This window comes from Jaculus jaculus, chromosome 5 (assembly GCF_020740685.1).
Source record: "Jaculus jaculus isolate mJacJac1 chromosome 5, mJacJac1.mat.Y.cur, whole genome shotgun sequence".
In the NCBI taxonomy this organism is placed as follows: Eukaryota; Metazoa; Chordata; class Mammalia; order Rodentia; family Dipodidae; genus Jaculus; species Jaculus jaculus.
In genome coordinates, this window is record NC_059106.1 from 84,213,572 (window position 1) to 84,238,151 (window position 24,580).

Below are 24,580 nucleotides of genomic sequence, written 5' to 3' on the forward strand. Positions count from 1 at the left end.
TCTCCAGCCTGTTTTTTGTTTCTTTGAGGTAGGGTTTCACTGTAGCTCAGGCTGACCTGGAATTCACTATGTAATCTCAGGTTGGCCTCAAACTCATGGTGATCCTCCTGTCTCTGCCTCCCTAGAGCTAGGATTAAAGACGTGTGACACCATGCCCAGCTTTCTCCAGCCCTTTTTTATTTAACTTTTTAAAAGATATATATATATATATATATATATATATTTTTTTTTTTTTGTTGTTTTTTTGAGGTAGAGTCTCACTGTAGCCCAGGTTGACCTGAAATTCACTATGTAATCTAAAGATTAAAAATCCTTTTGTGTCTGCTTCCCTAGTGCTGGGATTATATGTGTGCTAACATTCAGGCTTTTATGTGGATTCAGGATATCCAAACTCAGGTCTTCATGAGCCATCTGAGATTTTTTTTTTTTTTTTTTTAGGCAAGCCCAACAGACTGGCTTTTTTTTTTTTAACTAAAAAAAATTTTTTTTTAATTTATTTGAGAGAGAAAGAGAATGGGCACGCCAGGGCCTCCAGCCACTGCCAATGAACTCCAGATACATGCGTCCTCTTGTGCATCTGGCTTATGTGGGTCCTGGAGAATTGAACGGGGATCCTTTGGCTTTGCAGGCAAATGCCTTAACTGCTAAGCCATCTCTCCACCCCCCCCTTTCTTTTTTTTTTTAATTTTTATTTATTTATTAGAGTAAGAGAGAGAGAGAGGGTGAGAATGGGCATGCCAGGGCTTCCAACAACTGCAAACGAACCCCAGACGCCTGTGCCACCTTGTGCATCTGGCTTACATGGGTCCTGGGGACTTGAACCTGGGTCTTTTGGCTTTGCAGTCAAGCGCCTTAACCGCTAAGCCATCCCTCCAGCCCCCCCCTTTCTTTTTTTAAATGTGAGAATGAGAGGGAGAGAATTGATGTGCCAGGACCGCTAGACACTGCAGTCGAACTCTAGACACATATGCTCCCTTGTGCGACCTTGCACACTTCCGTCACTGTGTCTGGTTTATGTGGGACCTGGAGAGTCGAGTCTAGGCTTTGAAGGTAAGTGCCTTAAGTGCTAAGCTATCTCTCCAGCCCTACTTTAAGATTTTTAAAAACTCTTCTGTAATTTATTTAGTTGGCCTCTACGTATCCTGTAGAGATTTTGTAACTGTACCAATTTATTTTTATGTTTGTGTCTCTCAATAGATTCTGATCTCAAGAATAGATATAGTTGATTCTTGCAGCCCAGTGTTAGTTTAGGACCTGGAACAGACTACTCAAATGAATAGATGATGATGAGGTCTGAAACTACTGCAGTCAACCTCATTTCACCTTGAAGGGATGGAGCCAGGCTCTGGTACCCTTCCCTGGTACAGAAAATAGCCTGTGTAGACAAATATGCATAGGTCTAGGAGATGAAATGGGAAAATAAACATCAGCTGAGGCAGGTAATAGTTTAGCATTCATGTTTTTTCTTTCATTTCCTTTCTTGATATTATTCCAACCCTTAAGTTTCCTTGCTCTGTGTGTAAGGATGGCTGAACCCCACATCCCATCCCTACCCCTAGGCAGGAACAATTGAGGAAAAGATTCTTCAGCGGCAAAGCCACAAGAAGGCACTAAGCAGCTGTGTGGTGGATGAGGAACAGGATGTAGAGCGGCACTTTTCTCTTGGAGAGCTAAAGGAGCTATTTACCCTGGATGAAGCCAGTCTCAGTGACACACATGACAGGTGGGTGGAATGCCTCTGTCATTACCTCTGAGATACTTGCATAGCACAAAAATGAGATCTTAGTGACTATACTCTTGTCTTCTGACCTCAGGCTACATTGCCGCCGTTGTGTAAACCGCCGGCAGGTTTGGCCACCCCCTGATGGTTCTGACTGCACTTCAGACTTGTCTCAGTGGAACCACAGCACTGATAGGCGGGGGCTCCAAGATGAGGTACTCCAGGCTGCCTGGGATGCTGCATCTACTGCCATCACCTTCGTCTTCCACCAGCGTTCCCATGAGGAGCAGAGGGGGCTCCTCTGATAACTGATCCTCAATACAGCTGTAAGGAGGAAGGATACAGGGAAAAGGGGTTCCTTGCCCTACAAGACCCTGATGAATGTTATTCTCTGGGAGAAAATCAGCAAGAAGGGCTACATGATGTTTGCCCAAAATTTATTTTATAAGAAAAACTTTTTTGGTTTAAAAAAAAAAAAAGGAAAGGAATAAAGATATGAAAGGGACCGAGGCCTGGGAGCAGCTTGGTAAACCCAGGAGGGAAGAGGCCTGGTGATGGGCACTCCTATGCTTCTCTAATGCCCAAGTACCTTCTTGAGGAGGGAAGGCAGGCACTCAGGGCAGGGTAAAAGGGCTTTGCTTAGTGAAGATGACCATTGGAACCTCCTGGCCCAGGGTTCCCAGAGTTCTAAATGATGCAAAGCCTCTAAACTCCTCTGTGGGAATGCCTTTGCTGGGCCCCATCAAGGCCTCCAGGACCTCAGTGGAAGGGAAGATGGAAAAAAAAAAAAAAAGACAAAAGGTGGCAGAAAAAGAAACAGTTGATGGTTGGGGATTCTGGGCAGCCCATGCATCAGCCCCTGCAAGCTGATGGTACTGAGCATGGGCCTGTGAGGTATGGGCCTCATCACATGGTGCTGACATAATCTGCAAAGGCCTGGGATGAGTCCCATGAGTCGCTAACCACGTGGCAGGTGGCCCGGAGCCGCCGGATTGCTTCCCTGGCTGTGACTGCATCCTGGTCCAGCCAGTTCTGAAAGAGGCGCAGGTGACCAAAGGCTCCACGGCCCCAGCGCTCCAGCCGCTTGGCAAACTCCAGAAGCCCATCTGGCTTGATGCAGTTGGAACTGGTAGGGTAAGATGGATTAGATATCCATGAAGCAACTGGTCCATTGGTCTGTATCCCTGTGGTCCCATCCCTTGTCTGCCCATTCCCTGATATACCTGATATCCAGCTGACAAAGAGAAGAAGAAGAATCCTCTGAGAAAACATCTGCCAGGGCCAACAGGCCAGCATTGCCTGAAGAGAAAGGGAGAGGTGTCTATTACCTCCACCTAAGAACAGAGAAGCCAGCTCTTGCTCAGGAGAACCACAGCCCTCCCAAGTTCTGAAACCCCCGCAAACAAATACCTATATTTTATAACCCCAACATTCCCAGTGTAGTGGTCGCTGCCTTTATTCCCTACGTTGCTAGGTCAAAGGCCTGGCTTCTCCCTCCTTCCCTCCCCAAGGTCTGGCTCCCACCCAGGCGGTTTCCTGGCAGCCGAAGGCCCTTCAGTGTGGAGTTGCCCTTCATGGCAGCAACCATCTCAGGCAGAAATTGGGCTGGGCGCTTCTCAAACAGGCGGCAGAAGGAGAAGGTAATCTCTGTGAGGAGAAATTAGAATAAATTCTGATGACTATAACAGGACTGGTGCTGCCCCTCCTGATGCAGGTGGTCCTATCAAGCTATAAACATCCTATAGAGACCTTGAAAGAGGAATCTAACATCCTGAGCAAGGCTGGAATTAGTTTAAATGATTGAGCCTTATGTCTACTGAGAGCTCTCTGTACAAGTCTCCATTCCCTTCCTTCTACCCACTGATCTCTGCAGAGTTGGGAGAGTAGATCATTTATTTTTCCCCACCACCACCTTTTTTCTATGGTGCTAGGAATTGAACCCAAGGTGCCACCCCCATTTCTGCTAGCCCTGAAAGGTAAGGAAAACTTGGATGAGGTACTCTAAAATTGAGTAATTTCCCTGCTGAGTTAGGACTTTTAGAAGGAAGGTCATATAGGCTTTCTATCTAATAGTTGGATATAAAGGCAAAGAAAAGAACAGTAGTTTGTTCACTGAGACAATGCAGGAACTTACCTTGAAGAGTCAGATTCTGTAGCAAAAACAGCACCTCACTCTGACAATCTGCAAGATTCATGTCATGGAAGCTCAGCCTCTTCAGGGATAGGTTGTACTCTGGATAGGCACAGGCCATGGATCTTAGCCCTCTCACAGAATAATATTAGATCCCACCTAACAGCTGTTACCATTCTTACCTTTGAGTGTCTGCAATACAAGCCCAAAATCCTGAGGAGAGGCAAAGGTGGCACTGTCCAGGGACAACTGCTGTAGTGAACCCGAGGCCTTCAGAACTGAACAGAGCAGTGGGGCTGGTTGGGCTCCTCGTGGAAATCCCATTTCCAACTGCTCCAGGCAGTTTTCTGTGTGGTAGGGAGAAAAGATTGCAGCTGACCTCATTCCCAATAGGTCCTATCCTGTCTTGAGACTAGAGTGCCTACTATGTGTCATGTACTGTTCTAATTTTTGGGAACAGAGCACTAAATACAAGATCTTGTAACTAAAGTACAAAATAGGGTATGCTTACTACTGGGGGAAGAGACTTAGAAAGTAGGAACATATGGGGGGGGGGAAGGGGACTAATCCAATAGTTCCTTTATCAGTTCAGATCACTTTCCTAGATACAAAGCTATCAGGGTCACTCTACTGGGGATATGGTAATCTAGGCTTTACCCAATGTAAGGATATCTTAGTGTCAGCTTAGAAAGGGTGAATATAACATGAAACCAGAGATGAGTGGAGGTCCTTCCTTACACAGATGTAGCTGCTCATTTATGTGAAGAGGTGTGTGTGTGCATAAGTGTTTCACCTGGTATTTCTTCATCTCCAATTATGTGGCTAGGAGGCCCAGCATTCTCTGGCCCAGCAGGGTTGTCCCTCTGGCTTGGATGGTCAACACGAATAGAAAGGACCCGCAAGAGGGGCAGGGCTCGGACAATGGCCCGTGTCAGCTCCAGGATGGGCAGTGGTGAGAACAGGTCACTGAGATGCAGGGCACGGAGGCGGCATCCAGCTTGGCCTGATAGGGCTCGCAGGCTGTCCAGCAAGCGGAAAATATTAGAGCCCAGCCCTATGGCAGGAGAAAGATTAAAGTCATGTAGGGGTTAGTACAACTCATAAAATATCTGTAATGAATATTACATTATTTTGAGAAATTTTTGCTATGTAGATCTCAAGCTGGTGACAATCCTGGCTTTCCAGTGTTGGAACTACAAGTATGCACTACCATGCCTGGTTCTGATCAGGTGTTTGAGTTAGGCTCTTTCTGTAGCCAGGCTGGCTGCAGACTCAACAGTGATCCTCCTATCCTAGCCTCCTAAGTGCTGGGATTAAGGGCATGAGCCAAGGTGTTTGGATTGGGATTTTTGAAATCACATTTCTTCCTCATCCATGTCTTTTCCTCAGGTAATCAGTACACTGACACCTGCTGTATTGGGCTATGCATTCAAGAGGCATCAGAGAAGTCCCAAAGCAAGATAGGTTAAAAAGTACCTTTGCACCGGGTGTGGTGGCACACACCTTTAATCCCAGCACTGGGGAGGCAGAGGGAGGAGGATTGCTGTGAGTTCGAGGCCACCCTGAGACTACATAGTGAGTTCCAGGTTCACCTGGGCCAGAGATACCCTACCTTGAAACACCAAAAAAAAAAAAAAAAAAAAACCTTTGCATCCTTTAATCCCAGCATTTAGGAGGCAGAGGTAGGAGGATTGCTGTAAATTTGAGGCCACCCTGAGACTATATAGTGAATTCTAGGTCACCTTGAGCTACAGTGAGACCATATCTCATCCCCCCCCCCCCAGAAAAAAGGTACCTTACTATACTATACCATAAGACTAAAGAGCAATAGATTTGGATTCTGCATAGTTTCTTAGAGAAGCAGGGCCTTGAAGAAAGTCAACGGTCATAGTCAGGAGGCTTGTCAGGCTAGATCAGGACTCAACACAGCTCTAGAGTGGGTTATTGGAACCAACACTGTAGAAAGTCCTAAAAACTAGGCTAAGAAAGACGGCTAGCTGGGCATAATGGTGCATGCCTTTAATCCCAGTACTCAGGAAGCAGAGGTAGGAGGATCATTGAGTTTGAGACCAGCCTGAGACTACAGAGTTCCAGGTCATCCTGGGCTAGAGTGAGACCCTACCTGGAAAAAAAAGACCAAAAACCAAACAAACAAAGAAAAACCCCCAATATCGTAGGTCATGGGAAACATCTATAAAACCAGTGCTGATGACCCACCTGGGCATACTCTAGATGGTATGGGACAGGGAAAATTAGTCATTTCTGGGCTAGGAATGTAGTTCAATGACAGACCACTTGCTTAGCACACCTGTATCCTTGTGTTTGAGCCTGAACAAGATAAAATTAACCATGTCCCAGAGTGGACAAAGAACCAGAAAAGCATGGCAGTTGCTTAATGCCACAAGCAAATAACTCCTTAGACTTCTGACTACATGCTACTGTTGATTCATTCAGCTATAGCCCAGGACATACTAAATACTTGGTTTATTTTTTGCTAGATACAAGCAAGAGGTTATAGGCTATGCTAACACCATTTGGAAGACTGAGTTTGGGACAGCCTGGAATGTACAGCAGGACCCTGTGTGATATCGATATATATGGTGGAAGAAAGCCCTAACGGGGCCTTTCTTTTGTGAAATTGAGGCTTGTGTAACCTTGAACCAGTACTCTTGCTTACATTTCCCAAGTGTTGGGATTACAGTCAAGTGCGCCATTATATCTAACCCATAGAAGGCTTTTGAAGAAATGGATGCCAGGTCTACATGTTTAAGAGAATGCCTGTAGCTGGGCATGGTGGGTTCATACCTCTAATTCTGGCACTTGGGAAACTAAGGTAGGAGGAAGATCACTATGAATCTAAGGCCAGCCCAGCTGAGATGGCTTGGGCTACAATGAGACCATACTTAATAACAAAAAACAAGCAACGAGCTGGAGAGATGGCTTAGCAGTTGGTTAATGTGCTTACCCGCAAAAAGCCAAACCCAGGTTCAATTCCCCAGGACCCATGTAAGACAGATGCACAAGGTGGCATGTGGGTCTTGAGTTTGTTTGCAGTGCCTGGAGGCCCTGCACACCCATTCTCTACCTGCCTCTTTTGCAATTTTTTTTTTTTTTTTTTTGTTTATCAAGTTAAGGTCTCACTCTAGCCCAGGCTGACCTGGAATTCACTGGTCTTAAGATGGCCTTGAACTCATATGGATCTTCCTACCTTTGCCTTTCAAGTGCTGGGATTAAAGGTGTACACTACCACACCCAGTTTAAAATTATTAAAAAAAAAAAAACCAAACAACTGTTACAGTACAGGTAAAGACAATCCAGGTGAGCCATAATATGACTATATAAAGATAGGGCTGGAGATGGCATTGCAGTTAAGATGTTTGTGATGCACCTGGGGTTACATGCGTCTGGAGTTCATTTGCAGTGGCTGGAGATCCTGGTGTGCCCATTCCTTCTGTGTCTGCCTCTCTCTCTCTGCTTGCAAATAAATAAAAATTTAAAAAAAATATATGGACTAGAGAGCTAGCTCACCAGTTAAGGTGCTTGCCTACAATGCCCAATGATCTGTAGTGACTAGAGACCCTGGTGTGCCCATTGTCTCCCTCTCCCCCCTTGCAAAGAAAAAGAAAATGGAGAAAGCTGAGCATGCCTTTAATCCCATCATTTAGGGGCAGAAATAAGAAGACTGCTCTGAGTTTGAGGCCAGCCTGTGTTAGAGTGAGACCCTACCTCCAAACAAACAAACAACAACAACAAAAACGTAGAGATACAGGGTACTGGAGAGATGTCTCAGAAGCTAGAAGGCGCTTGCTTACAAAACTTGATGGGGGCTGGAGGGATGGCTTTAGTGGTTAAGGTGTTTACCTGCAAAGCCAAAGGATCCTAGTTCAATTCCCCAGGACCCATGTAAGCCAGATGCACAAAGGGGCACATGCATCTGGAGTTTGCAGTGGCTGGAGGACCTGGCATGTCCATTCTCTCTCAAGTAAATAAATAAAAATAACAAAGCCTGATGGCCTGAGCTTAATTCCCTGGTATCCACATAAAGCCAGAAGCACACACTGATGCATGTATTTGGAATTCTGCAGTGGCAGGAGACCCTAGCACATCAACACTCATTTTTCTCTCTGTTTCCCCATATATACATACATACATATATGTCCATTCTTATATATAAATGAATGGACATTGGACTGAAGAGATGGCTTAGAGGCTAAGGCGTTTGCCTGTGAAGTCTGTGGGCCCAGGTTCAATTCCCCAGTACCCACCTAAGCCAGACATGCATGGTGGCAAATGCATCTGGAGTTTGCAGGGGCTTTTGGTCCTGGCATGACCATTGTCTACTTTTCATAAATAAAAATATTTACAAAAATAATATAGAAATATATGGATTTGAGAGATTTCGAGATAGGAGCAAATATATTTGGAGTAAAAACAATCTTGGCTTCTTTGGGCAGCTGAGACAACTGTAGTGTCCTTGAAAAAAGGAGGATTAGCATAGTGAATTTATGGATCATGCAGGGGTGGTGTCCAGTAGTAAGCAGTGTCTGGGAACTTTATAGAGGAGAAGCATCTGGGCTAATGGCTAAGTGAAGGGCCTTTAGCATCATTGGGCATTGAAAGTGAGGAATGGATGAGGTTGTCTAAGAAGTGTGTATAAAGTGGGATAACTGAGACAGTATTAGGAAATAAGTAATAAACAAGAGGGAGGTGATTTCTGAAGTAGTGGAATGATCCTGGAAAGATAAAGTATATGTTGGGTCTAGTCACAAGGAAAACTTTGGTGACCCTCATTCTTTAGTGCCGTAGTGGTGTGTGTGTGGTGGGGGAGGTGGGGAGTATAAGGGAGGCTAGAGTAGACCAGAAGTGCAGACTGTAGAAATGACTAAATTTGTGATGAGCAGAAGAGAGATTGGGGACACCATAGTTAATGTTTGATAGAGGGAGATAATGATGTATATTTTGTGTGTGCTGGAGACCTGACTTAAATGTTTGATGGTAGAAGAAACTGGGAAAAAGTGAGGCATCACATATGATTTAAAGCGATCAATTCTAAAGTTATCTGGGCTTGAATTCTGGCTCTATACTAGGAAGGTTACTAGGTAAGTAACTTGACCTCATAAGGTTGATGTTAGTGTTTTGAAAATATTTTACATTTGTCAGATATATACTAAGTATCTGAAAGTCATTGCTAAAGCATTAGAGAAACAAGCTTCTTTAGGAAAGTAGAAAGTATGAGTTCACAGCCCAGGGAATTTCTTTCATTGTGGGGAAGGAATAAAGGATGGATGCAGTAGGAAAATTCATAGGTGGCTGAAAGAATGCATGTATGACTTCTTTCTCTGTGAAGCAGATGAAGTCATCCACTAAAGGAGGAATGGAGATGCTGCAAATACAAGTGAAGTCATAGGAAGTTAATGATTATGAATATGAACAACTAGCAGTGCTTAATAACTTAGACTGATTCAGAGCTGAACTTTTGTTAACTGGGTATGTGCAAGTGGGAAAGGACTGAGGACTGCCATTCAGGTGTGGTTTTATTTTTAAAAAAATGCAGAGGTGGCTCAATGGTTAAAGCACTTGCTTGCAAAGTCCGATGGTGATGGCCACATAAAGCCAGGTGCACAAAGTGGCACATGCATCTAGTTTGCAGCAGCAAGAGGCCCTGGTGCATGCTTTCTCTCTCTTTGTTTCCAAATAAATATAAACACACAGACATATATTGAAAAAAGAATGGTTGGTTAGATTTGCATACATTGTAGTATTTCACTTGTCCTTGAATTGTCTCCTACATCTAGCTGACTTCTCACTACATCTATGGAAAACTTACTCCAAACAGCTAATCAGATCTACAGATCTTATTTTCCTCTCTACTAACAGTAACAATGTCCCAGTATTATTTGTCAGGGCCTTCTGCCTATAAAAACTATGAAACCAGGGCTGGAGAGATGGCTTAGCAGTTAAGGCATTTATCTAGAAAGCCAAAGGACCTTGGTTTGATTCCCCAGGACCCACATAAGCCACATGCACAGGTGGCACATACCTCTAGAGTTTGTCTACAGTGGCTAGAGGCCCTGGAATACCTATTCCCCCCCCCCACACAAATAAATAAAATTAACTTCCTGATCATGACTCCCCACTTTACACCCACTTTACATCATGACCCCACATACATTCCTCTAGATTAGGCTCAATGCTGCTGAAAGGTCCAAGCCCAGCCCTGTACCTCCAGGTGCTCACCATTGTAAGAGAGTGTAAGGCTCTCCAGAGACACCCACGAGCTCAGCAGGTGGCACAGTGTCAGAGCTGCCTCTGTGGAAAGAGGAACTGTGAATAGCTCCAAAGTGGAGATGCTGCGGAACCGCTGGGAGGCCTCCAGTGCTGGGAGCCCGAGGCAGCTGGGATCTGATCCATCCAAAGCTCCACAAGCCACTTCCCCAATCTCCATCTCTTCACCATCCTCCTTCTCACCAGCCACAATAAAAACAAAGTCATATAGGTCTTCAGACTCTGCACCAGACCCTGGACGGGTACGAGCACCCTTCTTCCCTGCAGCTCGTTTGAAGCGCTTTAAGGGCTTAGGCTGTGAGGCAGAGCTAGCTGGAGCCCGTTTGGATGAGGATGTGGAAGAGGAGGCAGAGGAGGTGGCAGCTGGAGCAGAGGTTGGCCGCTTGGTTCCAGCAGCCTCATGAGAGGTGGCTGGAGGGTGCAGCTCCCTCTTAGGGTCTGTCCCGCCTGTTGTCAGGCTCTCCTGTGTGCTGCGGCGTGTTACTCGAGGAGTAGGTGCAGATCTGGGCATCTGCTTGACTTCACTCTTTCGCCTGGTGGCCATCAGGGCTGCAGCACATCTTTCCGCAGCATCTCGCCGAGGCCGACGTGAGCCTAGCAAAAGGGACCCTTCATCTCGGGATGGAGGCCGGCCTCGGGAGGCCTCTCCACACAGGTGACAAGGCAGGCTACCAGGGCCTGACTGCCAAAAGCCAGCGCTCATGGTGAGTATGAGGATGAAAAGGGCTGACTCAGGCACAGGCCAGGAGTACAGGGACACTTGGCTAACAGCCCCATGGTGAATGAGCTGATGCAACAGCTGTCGAAGTGACTGCTGGGCAGCCACATCAGAGAACAGCAAGTGGCGGAACTTAAGAGTGTGCAGGGAACTAGCCAGGGTCTCCAGAACCCTGCGGTTGGGCTCAGCCACCAGCTCAGTTGCTCCCTGCAGCATATTGCAGATGGTGAGCTGCCGGACATGACGGGAGCTGTGTAGGAGAGGTGAGAAGCGCTGGTCACAAAGACGCCTGTCAGAAGACACATCAATGGTCCCACGTAGAACATGGGAGAAAAAGGCCTCCATAAACTTGGCTCGCCAACAGGTCACACTCTGAAAATAGAGAATATGACAGAGACCCTATGAAACTACCACCCTATTTCCTTCCACCCACTTACTATTCACTAAGCCAGGCATCATCCTGAACCACTTACACGAATTCACTTAGTGCTAACACCTTTGTGGTATGTATTGCCAGCAGCCCCATTTCATAGATAAGAAAACTAAGACACACAAGCGGATGGAGGAAGGAGCACTTTTTATTATTTTAGTTTTCCTTTCTGTGGGGCCACTGTATAGTGCTTGTCTGAAAAATATGACCTTTAAAAAATATATATTCAATTTTTTTTTTTTTTTTTTTTGGTTTTTCGAGGTAGGGTCTCACTCTAGCCCAAGCTGACCTGGAATTCACGATGGAGTCTCAGGGTAGCCTTGAACTCACAGTGATCCTCCTACCTCTGCCTCCTGAGTGCTGGGATTAAAGGCGTGCGCCACCATGCCCAACTTCAAATATATATTTTTGGTTTCTCAAGGTAGGGTCTTGCTATAGCCCAGGCTGACCTGGAATCCACTATGTAGTCTCAGGCTGGCCTCGAACTCATGACAATCCTACTTCTGCCTGCGAAGTGTGCCACCATGTCTGGCTTTAATTTTTATTTTATTTTATTTTTTTGTTGTTTTTCGCAATAGGGCCTCACTCTAGCTCAGGTTGGCCTGTAATTCACTATGTAGTCTCAGGGTAATGGCACTCCTACCACCTCTGCCTCCAGAGTGCTGGGATTAAAGGTGTGTGCCACCACGCCTGGCTGACTGTTTTTTGTTTTTTTTTTAAATATATACTCTACTTATTTGAGAGAAAGAATGAGAAACAAGCAAATGAGAGAGAGAAGGGGTGCCCCAGGGCCTCTAGCTGCTGCAAATCAACTCCAAACACATGCGTCACCTACTGCATCTGGCTTTATGTGTGTATTGGGGAATCAAACCTGAGTTCTTTGGCTTTGTAGGCAAGTACCTTAACTGCTACACCATCTCTCCAGCCCCAGACTTTTTTAAACAAATTTAAATGTTGATCTTTTGAGAGAGAGCATGCATGAGCAAGAGCACCAGGGCCTCCAGCCACTGTAAAAGAGTTCCAGACGTGTGTGCCCGCTTGTGCATCTGGCTTATGTGGGTCCTGAGGAATCAAATTTGGGTCGATTGGCTCTGCAGGCAAGTGTCTTAACCACTAAGCAATCTCTGCAGTTCCCCCCCCTTTTCTTTAAAAAGTTTTTTGAGGGCTGGAGAGATGGCTTAGCAGTTAAGCGCTTGCCTGTGAAGCCTAAGGACCCTGGTTCGAGGCTCGGTTCCCCAGGTCCCACGTTAGCCAGATGCACAAGAGGGCGCACGCGTCTGGAGTTCGTTTGCAGAGGCTGGAAGCCCTGGCGCACCCATTCTCTCTCTCTCTCCCTCTATCTGTCTTTCTCTCTCTGTCTGTCACTCTCAAATAAATAAATAAAAAATAAAAATAAAAAAAAAATTTAAAAAAGAAAAAAAGTTTTTTGAGGTAGGGTCTCACTCTATCACAAGCTGACCTGGAATTCACTATGGAGTCTCATGGTGGCCTTGAACTCCTACCTCTGCCTCCTGAATGCTGGGATTAACAGAGATGACAGAGAAAGAGGCAGAGAGAGAGAATGGGCGCGCCAGGACCTCCAGCCACTGCAAATGAGCTCCAGACGCGTGCGGTCCCTTGTGCATCTGGCTAATGTGGGTCCTGGGGAATCGAGCCTTGAACAGGGGTCCTTAGACTTCATGGGCAAGCGCTTAACCACTAAGCATCTCTCCAGCCTAAAAGAGCTAATTAAAAAAAATTATTTGAGAGAAGAGAGAATGAGCATGTCAGGGCCTCCAACCACTGCAAACAAATTCCAGATGCATGCTTAGGCATCTGGCTAATTTGGGTCCTAGGGAATTGAACCTGGGTCCTTTGGCTTTGTAGGTAGGTGCCTTAACCACTAAGCCATATTTCCAGCCCCCCCCCCTTTTTTTGGTTTGTGCTAGGGACCAAAGCCAGGGCCTCACATATGATAGGTAAGTTTTCTACCACTGAGCCAAATGCCTAGACTAGGAGACCCTGGCACTCTCATATGCACACATGCAAATAAAAATATCTTGAAGGGGGCTGGAGAGATGGCTTAGCAATTAAAGAATTTGTTTGCAAAGCCAAAGGACCCAGGTTCAGTTCCCCAGGACCCACGAAAGCCAGATGCACAAAGTGGTGCTTGCGTCTGGAGTTCATTTGCAGTGGCTGAAGCCCTGGCACACCTAATCTTTCTCTCTCTTCCTCTCTGTCAAATAAATAAATAAAGATAAAATATTTTTAAAAAATATCTTGAGGGCTGGAGGGATAGCTCAATGGTTAAGGCACTTGCCTGCAAAACCTAAGGACTGAGTTTTGATCCAATACCCACATAAACCAGATACACAAGTAGGCACATGTATCTGGAGTTTGTTTGCAGTGGATAGAGGCCCTGGTGTGCCGATTCTCTCCCTCCCTCTCGAATAAATAAATAAAACAAAATTCTTTTTAAAATATTTCAAGGGCTGGAGAAATGGCTTAGTGGTTAAGGCATTTGCCTGCAAAGCCAAAGGATCCCGGTTCACTCTCTAGGACCTACATAAGCCAATGCACAAGGGGGCATATGCATCTGGAGTTCTTTTGCAGTGGCTGGAGGCCCTGGCATGCCCATTCTCTCTCTCTCTGCCTCTTTTTGTCTTTCAGTAAATAAATAAACAAAATATATTAAAATTTTTTTGAAAGTCTTATGTGTGTGATGAAATACAAATCCAGAGTCTTGCATATTCTAAGCAATTGCTTAATTACTGAGTTATATCCCCAGCTGAAATAAAAATTTAAACTTGGAGCTATGTGTGGTGGTGCATGCCTTTAATCCTAGCATTTGGGAGGCAAAGATAGGAGGATCACTGTATGTTTTTGAGGCTACCCTGAGACTACATATTGAATTCCAGGTCAGCCTGAACTAGATTGATACCCTACCTCAAAAACAAACAAACAAACAAAAAACTTAATTGTGGGAAGAGAATATATGATGTTGTGTTAATTATACAGGTAAGTGGTAATTAAGAATTGAGCCCTAGCCAGGCATGGTGGCTGAGGCCTTTAATGCCAGCACTCAGAAGGCAAGGGTAGGAGGATCACTGTGAGTTCAAGGCCACCCTGAGAATACACAGTGAATTCCAGGTCAGCCTGGACTAGAGTGCAACCCTACCTCGAAAAGCCAAAAAAAAAAAAAAAAAAAAAAAAAAGAATTGAGCCCAGGGCCCGGTGTGGTGGCACACACCTTTAATCCCAGTATTCTGGGAGGCAGAAGTAGGAGGACTGCTGTGTATTCCAGGTCAACCTGGACTAGAGTAAGACCCTACCTTGAAAAAACCAAAAAGAAAAAGGATTGGGCTGGAGAACAGCTTAGTGGTTAAGATGCTTGCCTGCAAACCCTAAGGACCCAGGTTCGATTCACCAGTACCTATGTAAGCTAGATGCACAAGGTGGTGCATGTGTATGGACTTTGTATGCAGTGGCTAGAGGTCATGACACACCCATTCTCTCTCTCTCTATTTGCATCTTTCTTTCTCTCTCAAATAAATAAATAAATAAATAACATTTAAAAAATAAAGAATTGAGACCAGGAAATATGGTTCCAGGAACCTTCTTTTGTTATGAAGTCTCTCAATTAAATTACAAACTCCTGTAAATTTTCCCCATTTTATTCTAGAACCTGATCTCAACTTCATTTTGTTTTTGAAACAGGGTCTCATGTAGATCAGGTTAACACCTAATCTCCTGCCTCCAATTTTCAAGTTCTAGGATTACAGGCATGTGCCTACCTTCCTTGGCTCTGATCTCAACTTTCTATTTTTTAGCAGCACCAGCTTTGCTAACTCTTCATGACTTCATTCCTGTCCACTTCAGTGACTTCTTTTTTTTTTTTTTAATTTTTATTAACATTTTCCATGATTATAACATATATCCCATGGTAATTCCCTCCCTCCCTACCCCCACACTTTCCCATTTGAAATTCCATTCTCCATCACATTACCTCCCCATTACAATCATTGTAATTACATATATACAATATCAACCTATTAAGTATCCTCCTCCCTTCCTTTCTCTACCCTTTATGTTTCCTTTTTAACTTACTGGCCTCTGCTACTAAGTATTTTCATTCTCACGCAGAAGCCCAGTCATCTGTAGCTAGGATCCACATATGAGAGAGAACATGTGGCGCTTGGCTTTCTGGGTCTGGGAGTGACTTCTTTTTAATTTAATTTTTATTTATTTATTTGACAGAGAAAGAGGGAGAGAGAGAGAGAATGGGCATGCCAGGGCCTCCAGCCACTGCAAAGGAACTCCAGATGTGTGTGCTCCCTTGTGCATCTGGCTCACATGGATTCTAGGGAATTGAACCTGGGTCCTTTGGCTTTGCAGGCAAACACCCTAACCACTAAGCAATCCCTCCAGCCCCTACTTCATTGGTTTCTGATGGCTCTATGTCCTGTTCTCTTTCCCAAACTACACAAACCAACTGGACTCATCTTTGTAAAACACTGAGTTTAAAAGAGGAATGATATATAACCAATGTCTTCCTACAATCTAGAGCAGGAGTCCATGGACACTACTGAAGTCTTAGGATGTTGGCCCAATGACCATGGCATGTCTTACTAACTTAACTACATTAGAAATTGCTAGGAAACAGGAACCAAATTTTAGATGTTTTCTCCAAGGCAAATTATTTGCTTTGATAAACATGGGACTTCATCAGACTTCCTATAGCCTCCCTCTGCCCCTAGTTAATGTTAGGTTCCCAAACTTGGTGATTCTGTGACATCTGAGGTTAAATACTGAGCATGTTACCCAGATGACTCTGACATATATTAGAGGTTATAAAGTATTTGGACATATAGGTGAAGGAATCAGGGCCCAGAGTTTTCTGTTTGTTTGATTTTTTGAGGTATGGTCTAGCTCTACAGTCCAGGCTAAACAAGTATTTTGTTCAGGCTGGAGAGATGTCTTAGTGATTAAGGCACTTTGCCTGCAAAGCCTAAGGACCCAGGTTTGATGCACCAGTACCCACATAAGCCAGATGCACAAGGTGGCATACGTCTATAGTTCCTTTGCAAGGGCTAAAGGCCCTGGTGTGCCCATTCTCTCTCTCTCTATGCCTCTCTCTGTCTCTAATAAATAACTTAAAAAAAAAAACAAAAAAACATTTCTCTCAAGAAGCCTAAGATAATGTTGGCTAAACAGAGCTTGCTCCAAGAGAAAAATATTACAATTTTCATCACCTTCTAGTAAACCATTTTGCTTCTGAAATATTAGGACAAAGTAAATCTGATGTCTTTCTCAAGGTGGCATAGATGTTACTATTTTCTAATATTCTTGCATCTACTTCTCTTCCTCATAAGGCTTAGTGTCTGAAGATTTTCTAAAATATGGAGAGAATGGGTGTGCCAGGGCTTCCAGCCATGGCAAACAAACTCCAGACACATGTGCCATTTGTGCCTCTGGCCTACATGGGTCCTGGAGAATTGAACCTAGGTTCTTGGGATTTGCATGCAAGTGCCTTCTTAGTGGTTAAGGCATTTGCCTGTGAAGCCTAAGGACTCAGGTTTGATTACCCAGCACCTCTAAGCCAGATGCACAAAGTGGTACATGTCCCTTGAATTAGTTTGCAGTATAGCTTCAGGCCCTGGCATGCCCATTCTCTTTCTGCTTCTCTCTCTCTCTCAAATAAATAAATAAATAAATATAATATTATTTATTTCTACTTGTATGTATGTGTGTGTGTATACATATATGTATGGATGTGCCAGAGTGTCTTTGCCACAACAAAGGAATGTCCGGCACATGACCCTTCTTTTGCATCTGGCTTTTTTTTCCTACATGGGTGCTAGGGAGTTAAACCTGGGTGAACATGCTTTGCAAGCAACCACCTTTAACTTCTAAGCCATCTCTACATCCCTTATTTTGTTGGACTTAATCACTCTACCAACCCTCAGAAATTGAAGGTTCTATCTTCCATGGTAACAACACCCTGTCCAGCCTTGAACTCATGGTGATCCTCCTACCTCTGCCTCCCAAGGGCTTAAGATTAAAGGTGTGCGCCACCATGCCCAGCTTCCCTGTCCAGTTTTGTGTCCCCTGCAAACATGGTGAAAAAGTCAGTGCCAAATGCAAAAGAACTGAAAACTTGTAACAAATCGCCTAAGCCTAGCTTCCATCCTTGATCCAATACTTTAATAGTTCCTATCATGTTTGTGTCTTATACCTGCTTTTAAACTATGCAGGATTAGGCTATCTGGTACTTACCTCCAAACTGGAAGGCCTTGTCTTCATCAGCTCATCCCATAGTCGGCGCCAAATGGCCTGAGTGGAGAGACCTGTAGGAAGAAATGTTACTCTTGGCTGTATGCTGCCCACCATAAATGAAATGCATCCTTCTTTTATATTGCACTCTGGCTTCACAAGAGCAACATGGCAGAATACTTAAGAGCATTGGATCTGAAGACAGAATTCGTAGGTTTGAATATCAGCAAACCATTATACTGTAGCTTTATGACTATGGGCAAGTTACTTTATTTTTCTGTACCTCAGTTTCTTCATCTGTAAAATGTATTTGGTAGCTATTTCATTTTCATAGGGTTGATGAAAAGATTAAGTAAACAAATTAATTTCTCTGGATAAGAAATACCTGGGACAATATCTGCCATATCAGGGTTAGATAAAAGCTGTTACAAGATGTATCCAACAATGGGAGACAGCTTAGTAAAATAGAAAAACTAATATTTTAAAGATATAGGTTCTAATTTTGGCTTTAGGTTTTTTTTTTTCTTTTCTTTTTTTGTGATTTCAAGGTAGGGGGGCTCAATACTAGCTCAGGCTGACCTGGAATTCACTGTAGTCTCAGGGTGGTCTCAAACTCATGGCAATCCTCCTACCTCTGCTGGGATTAAAGGCTTGTACCACCATGCCCAGCTTTGGCTTTGCTATTAATTGTAGTACACTTACTTTTCTTTTTTTTTATAATCAGAGAAACAAGGATCATATACTTCGTTGTGTTTCACAGATCACTGTAGACAATCAAATAAGAAACTAGGTATGAGGACACTTTTTGAAAAGCATGAAGTTCTATACAGGTACCAGGTATAATATTTACCTGCAGAACATCATGGTGCCTTGTTCACAATCATTGACTTAAAGTCAGAAAAACACTCACCTTTCTTCAGGGCAGTTTCCTCAATCCTCTCCAAGTAATATATATTGAGCAGAGGTAAGATGCTTTGAAGTATTGGGCCTGGGAGGGCTATAAAAACCAAAACACAAAGTTTACTTTTTCCTCTGGGGTTCCAAGCATTTATTTATTCTACTAGAAATGGAAAACAAGGGTAGACTTCTCATTTGACAAATATACTGGAGAAGCTAACCTAAGTTTATTAACTCTGGTCCACTTATCTTCAGGCACACAGATGACAGTTGGAATTTCAGTGACAAGGGTGAGATAATCCTACACAAGATGACCTGTTCATTTAGATCAGTACACTTCTGTCCAAGCATAATGAACCAGTCTGCATTAAAAAGGTCCTACTGAGTATGTGTGATAAGAGAAAGCTCCAAAAAAAAAAAAAGGTTTTAAGCATATATATATATATATATATACATATATATATATGTATATATTGTATATATATGTACATATATATGTATATATATATGTATGTATGTATGTATGTATATATCTATTTTTCCCCCCAGATCACTAGCCTACTTCCTTTTTTTTGTTTTAATTTTTTAAAAGTATGGTCTTGCTCTAACCCAGGCTGACCTGGAATTCATTATGTAGACTCAGGGTGGTCTCAAATTCATGGTGATCCCCCTACCTCTGCCTCCTGAGTGCTGGGATTAAAGGCATGAGCTACCTGAGCTACCACACCTGACTTGATTTTTTTGTTTGTTTGTTTTTTGTTTTTTGTTTTTCAAGGTAGGGTCTCACTCTACCCCAGGCTGATCTGGAACTCACTATGTAGTCTCAGGGTGGCCTCAAACTCACAGCAATCCTCCTACCTCTGGCTCCCCAGTGCTAGGATTAAAGACGTGTGCCACACCCACGTCCGGCTTGTTTTTCTTTCTTTTTTTTTTTGGGGGGGGGTAGGGTCTCATGCATACTCAGGCTGACCTGGAATTCACTCTGTAGTCCCAGGCTGGCCTCAAAACCTCACAGATATCCTCCTACAGTTACTTCCACACCTGGCCTTTTTTTTTTTTTTAAATAAATCTTTTACTTTTGAGGACAGGGTCTCATATAACCCATGCTGGCTGAGTTTACTATAGTAGTAAGCCAAGGCTAACCTTGAACTCTTGATCATTCTGCCTCTATTTTCCAAGTGCTGAAATTACAGGTGTGTATATATTACCACATCTGGCTATTAAGCCTTTTCTGAATTCCTTTTCCATTCTTCCAGATTAACCACTCCCATCATTTGGGCTATCCCTGTGTTCTGAACTATATACTCTATAAATACACTGTATCTTAAAAAACAAAACCACCTCTTCCCAGCACTCAGGTTCAAGGCCAGCTTGAACTTCTATTTAAAGTTTCCTCATTATATTCTTTTGTGTTGTCTCTATATTCACTCCTCCCCCCTCTGCCTGCTAGTAAAACAACAAAAAGCCAGTGGGCTGGGGAGATGGCTCAGCAGTTAAATGTACTTAAGTTGCAAAGCCTACAGGCTCAGGTTCAATTCTCCAACCACCACAAAAAGCAAGAGGCAAAAAGTGGCTCATGTCTCTGATGGTCTGTTTGGAGTGGCAGGGGGACCCAAGTGTGCCAGAACACACAGAGAGACATATATATGTATATATATATATACACACACACACACACAAAGGCCAATAAACATTTTAAAATATTTTTATTTACAAGGAGAGAAAGGAGGAGAGAGAATAAATGTGGCAGGGCCTCTTGCCACTACAAACGAACTCCAGATGCAGGTGCCACTATTTTTTAAAAACAAAGGTTAAATAGTTTGTTCACAATTAACTATCAGTCACAATTTCACCCACATTTGTCCAATTCTAGTCTAAGCAAATTACTTTATTGTAATACCTCTCCAAACTGGAGAAGTTAGCATGAACTGGAGATTTTTGTTTTTTGCTCTGTTTTAGACAGGGACTCATCCCAGCACTTTCCAGGTTGAGGTAGGAGGGTTGTTGTAAATTTAAGGCCAGCCTGGGTTATATAATGTTCCCTTGATGATAAAAAACAAAAAAGCTTGCCAGACGTGGTGGTGATAAATGCCTTTAATTTTAACACTCAGGAAGCAGAGGCAGAGGCAGAAGGATGGCCATGAGTTCAAGGCCACCCTGAGACTACACAGTGAATTCCAGGTCAGCCTGGGCTAGAGCAAGATCTTATCTTGAAAAAACAAAACCAAAGCAAAAAAAACAAAAGGAAGATAGAAACAAAAAAAGAAGAAGAAAAAAAAGGAGATAGAAATGAATACCACATGACATTATTGTGAAGAGTAGTAATCATACTTATAGTCTGTTTAAGATAATGATGGCTGGCCATAGGCTCAGAGAATACTGAACTACTATGATGCTCATTCTGTTAGAAGCATCTGCTATCAAGCCTATGATCTTGTAGTTATCAAAATTTTTATTCCTTGACCTACTTTTTTTTTTGAGATAGCCCAGGCTAGCCTGGAACTGACAGTGACCCTCCTGCCTCAGTCTCCATATGCTGGGATTTCAAGCATGAGGTGTCACATCATGGCTCTGCCTTGACCTACTTTATCTTTACTTATGGAATGACTGACTCTTGATGTTACAGAATCTAGTACAATTATTTGTACCAAGTAGGTACTCACTGTCTATTCACTGTATCTAGTGAATGAAGTTTTTTTTGTTTGTTTGTTTGTTTTTGTTTTTAATGCTAGGCTGTATCACTTATTTTCTGCACTGCTTTATTTGATCTCAGTGTCTCTTCAGTCTCTCTGAATCTTGCTCCTGGTGATGCTTAAATTTTTTCAAAGGCTGCACTCAAGGTACAGTTCAAAATTTAGCAGGGCGTGGTGGTGCACGCCTTTAATTCCAGCACCTGGGAGGCAAAGGTAGGAGGAGCGCCATGAGTCCAAAGCCACCCTGAGACTACTGAGTGAATTCCAGGTCAGCCTGACGTACAGCGAGACCCTACCTTGAGAAATAATAATAATAAAATAAAGTTCAAAACTCACATCATGACAGTCAAGGTATGATATACTTTATTATTATTATTTGGGTTTTCGAGATAGGGTGTCATTCTAGCCCAGGCTTGGAATTCACTCTGTAGTCTCAGGCTGGCCTCAAACTCACAATGATCCTCCTACCTCTGCCTCTCAAGTGCTGGGATTAAGTGCTTGCACCACCATGCCCTGTCCTGTCCTGATGTTCTTCTGTCCTGCCTCTACCTACTCCTCCCCTTCAGGCTCCTAACACAGAGCAGTTCTAGTTCACTACCTCCAAGATGCTTTTTTTTTTTTTTCCTGTTTCCTAGCCTGCATAGAGATCTTATTCCAAAAGAGCACAATTTAGCAATTCTCTTATTTGGTCGGTCCTTCCTTGTAAAAGGTCCCACTGGAGTCAGCTTTTTCTGGTTGGCTGTTTACCTGGTCTAGACCATTAGAGGTCTTTCTCCCCTGTTTCCTCTCAACTTGGCTGGGGACTCAACCAGTAATGATGGTGAAGGGATGTAAAGGAATGGTGAGGGAAGAAAAATGAGTTCAGTAAACTGGCGTTTGTTCCACAGAAAGCAGTTCCTCCAAAGCCTTATCCTCTTTCCATCCATTCTGTGCCTCTGTTTAGCTATCCCCTAAGGGGATCATCATAGGAACTCATCCCCTTGTCCACAAACCCTACTGTTGCTTTCTCCATTCTTTGTTGTTTTGTAGTTGTTTTTCGAGGTAGGATCTGGCTGTAGCCCTGACCTGGAATTCACTATTTAGTCTCAGGCGGGCCTCAAACTCCTCAAACACACAGTGATATACCTCTCCCTCCTAAGTGCTGGGATTAAAGGCATGGGCCACCATACCCACCGAGCTCCTTTCTTCACTTTTTTTCAGTAAGGCTTTTCTTTGCTTCCTTTCAGGTAATACCCCTCCCTTTTTAAAAATGCTTCCTCTTCTCAAATTGGGGCCTCCATACCCACTCTTCTCTCCTATTAGCCAGGAGTTCCAGGCTGATGCAGCCAGACTTTCTTGGCTTTCTTCCATATTCCCAGGACTTTTCTGAGCTTCTGCTTTACTCCATTGAGGATATTCTCCCATTCCCCATAGGTCAGCCTGAACCTTTTCTTTACAGCTGCTGGCACAGGGCCCTCAACTGTCCACCCCACATGGTGCCAAAGGATGTCCAAGATTCCCTTCACCCTCCACAACATGAAGGCATTTGGGCCTTCTCTCTATTGGTGGCCTACTCCAGCCACAATGGCCTCCTTGCTACTCTGCAAGGCCCTGGAGTGTTCTGTGGAGCTCTGACCCTTCAAATGCATTCACCTCCTCATGGTGTACCCCAACTCCCACTTTCACCCTATCCCTTCTGACCTGACTAGGGCCTTCCTCCGGGCAAAGATGTCACCATCACTCCTGAGGCCTACTCTTGGAACAGCCATCCCCCAGGACACTCTAAGGCTGGAGCCTCCTCTCCAGCTCCTCCCCCACCCACCTCGCATTTGGCCTTGCCTGAGATCTCTGCAGCCAACTGTCTCTGACTCTGTCTGACTCTGAACCCCCGGCCCTCATACCCCCGGTCTGTCAGGCCTATGACCTCCCATGTCCCCCTTGCAACCAGGCCTGCCTTGCAGGATTCTCACTTTTTCGTCTTTGGTTCTTCACTATCAGTCCTCACGTCTCAGATCCTTTTCCCTTAGCAGCTGCCAGACCTCTGGCCGGTGGCACCCCACAATCCCCACAGCCGGGTCTCCGTGAGCCCATTTGACTTCAGGCCTCAGGTCCGCCAGACTCCATGCCCATCAGTCCAACTACTCGGTTCGCCCTTCCCCGCCCCTCACTCCAGCGCCACAGGCCTCTAGCTTTTGCTGCTCATGCTGGACGGCCTCGATGGAGGACGGCCCCTTTGGTGCTCGCCACTCTCTGGCCTACAGCCGTGCTCGGTTCGCTCCCATTCGGACCAGACCTCTTCCCCGCGACGCGCCCCCTCCCATTCTGGCCAGTCAGTCCCGGGTCCCTGGGCCCTTCCCCGGGCCTGGGGCCTCCTGGGCCCTTCCCGGCCGGTCCATCGTTCGGGCCTGTAGTTCAAGACCGTCCCTCGATTGCTGAACCTCTCGGGCCCCTCCACCCGCTTTCCGCCCGGGCTCGCCGCCCGGGGCCATCCGAGCGGCCCCGGCGCTCCCCGCTCAGCGGGCGGGTCAGTCGTGCCGGCTGCAGCCTGCAGCGAGGTCTCAGCCGTCAGTGCGCGGGATCCCCTTCAGCCCCTGGCCGTCGGACGGACCACGGCACCGCGACCCGCTCCCCCAGCCCCATTCGCTTGCTATCCACTCCGCTGTCCCACCGCTGCCCATCTGCCCCCGGAGTCCTCCCACCCCGGGGTGTCCTGCAGACACCGAGGCCCCAGGCCGTCAATCAGCTTCGGTGGCTCCGGGCCTGGCCTCCTGGCCTCGGGCCGGGCCTGCCAATCTCGGCCCCCGCCTTCGGGCAGCCCAGCCATCCCTGCTTATCGGTTTGACATCCACAACTACTCAGCCCCGTCCCGCCGAATGTCAGTTCCGTGCCCGCGGCTCCGGCCTGCCAGTGCGGTCTCCGGTCTCCGTAGCCCAGGCCCGGCCAGCTTTGCCCTAGACCGGGCCTTCTGGCCTCGTTCCCAGCGCCCCCTAAGCAGGCCAGGATGCGGGTCAGTTTGCTCATTTGGTGTCAGTTTTTGCTCTGGGTAGCACTGTCAGCCGTGGAATTCAGGCTCCGACCCGACAATCTGGCTTCCAGTGCCCGGGGCTGGGCCTTGCCCCGGGCCTCTCGGCCTCGCCCCCCTCGCCCCCTGGCCGCCCCCCGCTCGTTGCCGGAGGTAGCCCCCTCACCCCGCGACTTACCCCACACCCCGCTCTCCAGAACCCCCATATGGGCGCTCACCGCCCGCCCGCACAGCTCAAACAGGGCGGGGGGAGCGCTGGGGCCCGAGGCCGAGCTCTTCGCTGGCGCCGCCTCCCGGGACGTGGCCTCCATGGTCGTTGCCGCCGCTACCTCACAGAACCAGCAACTCCGGGCGCGCCAGGCCTCGGGCGCCGCCATCTTGGGGAGGTGCGCGAGCCCGAGAGTGGCTTCCGCAGACCGCCATCTTGAAAAGGTCAGCTGTTAGGACCGCTCC

General features: G+C 45.5%; 2 protein-coding genes across 2 annotated transcripts in view; one reads left to right on the forward strand and one right to left on the reverse strand.

Annotated features, from left to right (window-relative positions):
* The window catches only part of Rad54l (RAD54 like), a 27,163-nt gene extending 24,748 nt beyond the window's left edge, over window positions 1–2,415 (forward strand). Inside the window, exons 17-18 of the mRNA XM_045148797.1 lie at window positions 1,560–1,723; window positions 1,815–2,415. Coding sequence (XP_045004732.1) covers window positions 1,560–1,723; window positions 1,815–2,025 — 375 coding nt within the window. The 3' untranslated portion in view covers window positions 2,026–2,415. The remainder of the gene's footprint in view (window positions 1–1,559; window positions 1,724–1,814) is intronic.
* Window positions 1,444–24,504, reverse strand: Lrrc41 (leucine rich repeat containing 41). The gene is made up of 10 exons (XM_045148796.1): window positions 24,306–24,504; window positions 18,447–18,533; window positions 17,540–17,610; window positions 10,089–11,226; window positions 4,645–4,905; window positions 4,034–4,198; window positions 3,855–3,953; window positions 3,245–3,367; window positions 2,944–3,019; window positions 1,444–2,846 (listed from the first exon to the last, which is right to left on the reverse strand). The coding sequence occupies exons 1-10, from the start codon at window positions 24,502–24,504 to the stop codon at window positions 2,627–2,629; spliced, it is 2,439 nt and encodes an 812-aa protein (XP_045004731.1). The 3' UTR covers window positions 1,444–2,626.
* Between the last annotated feature and the right edge of the window lie 76 nt (window positions 24,505–24,580).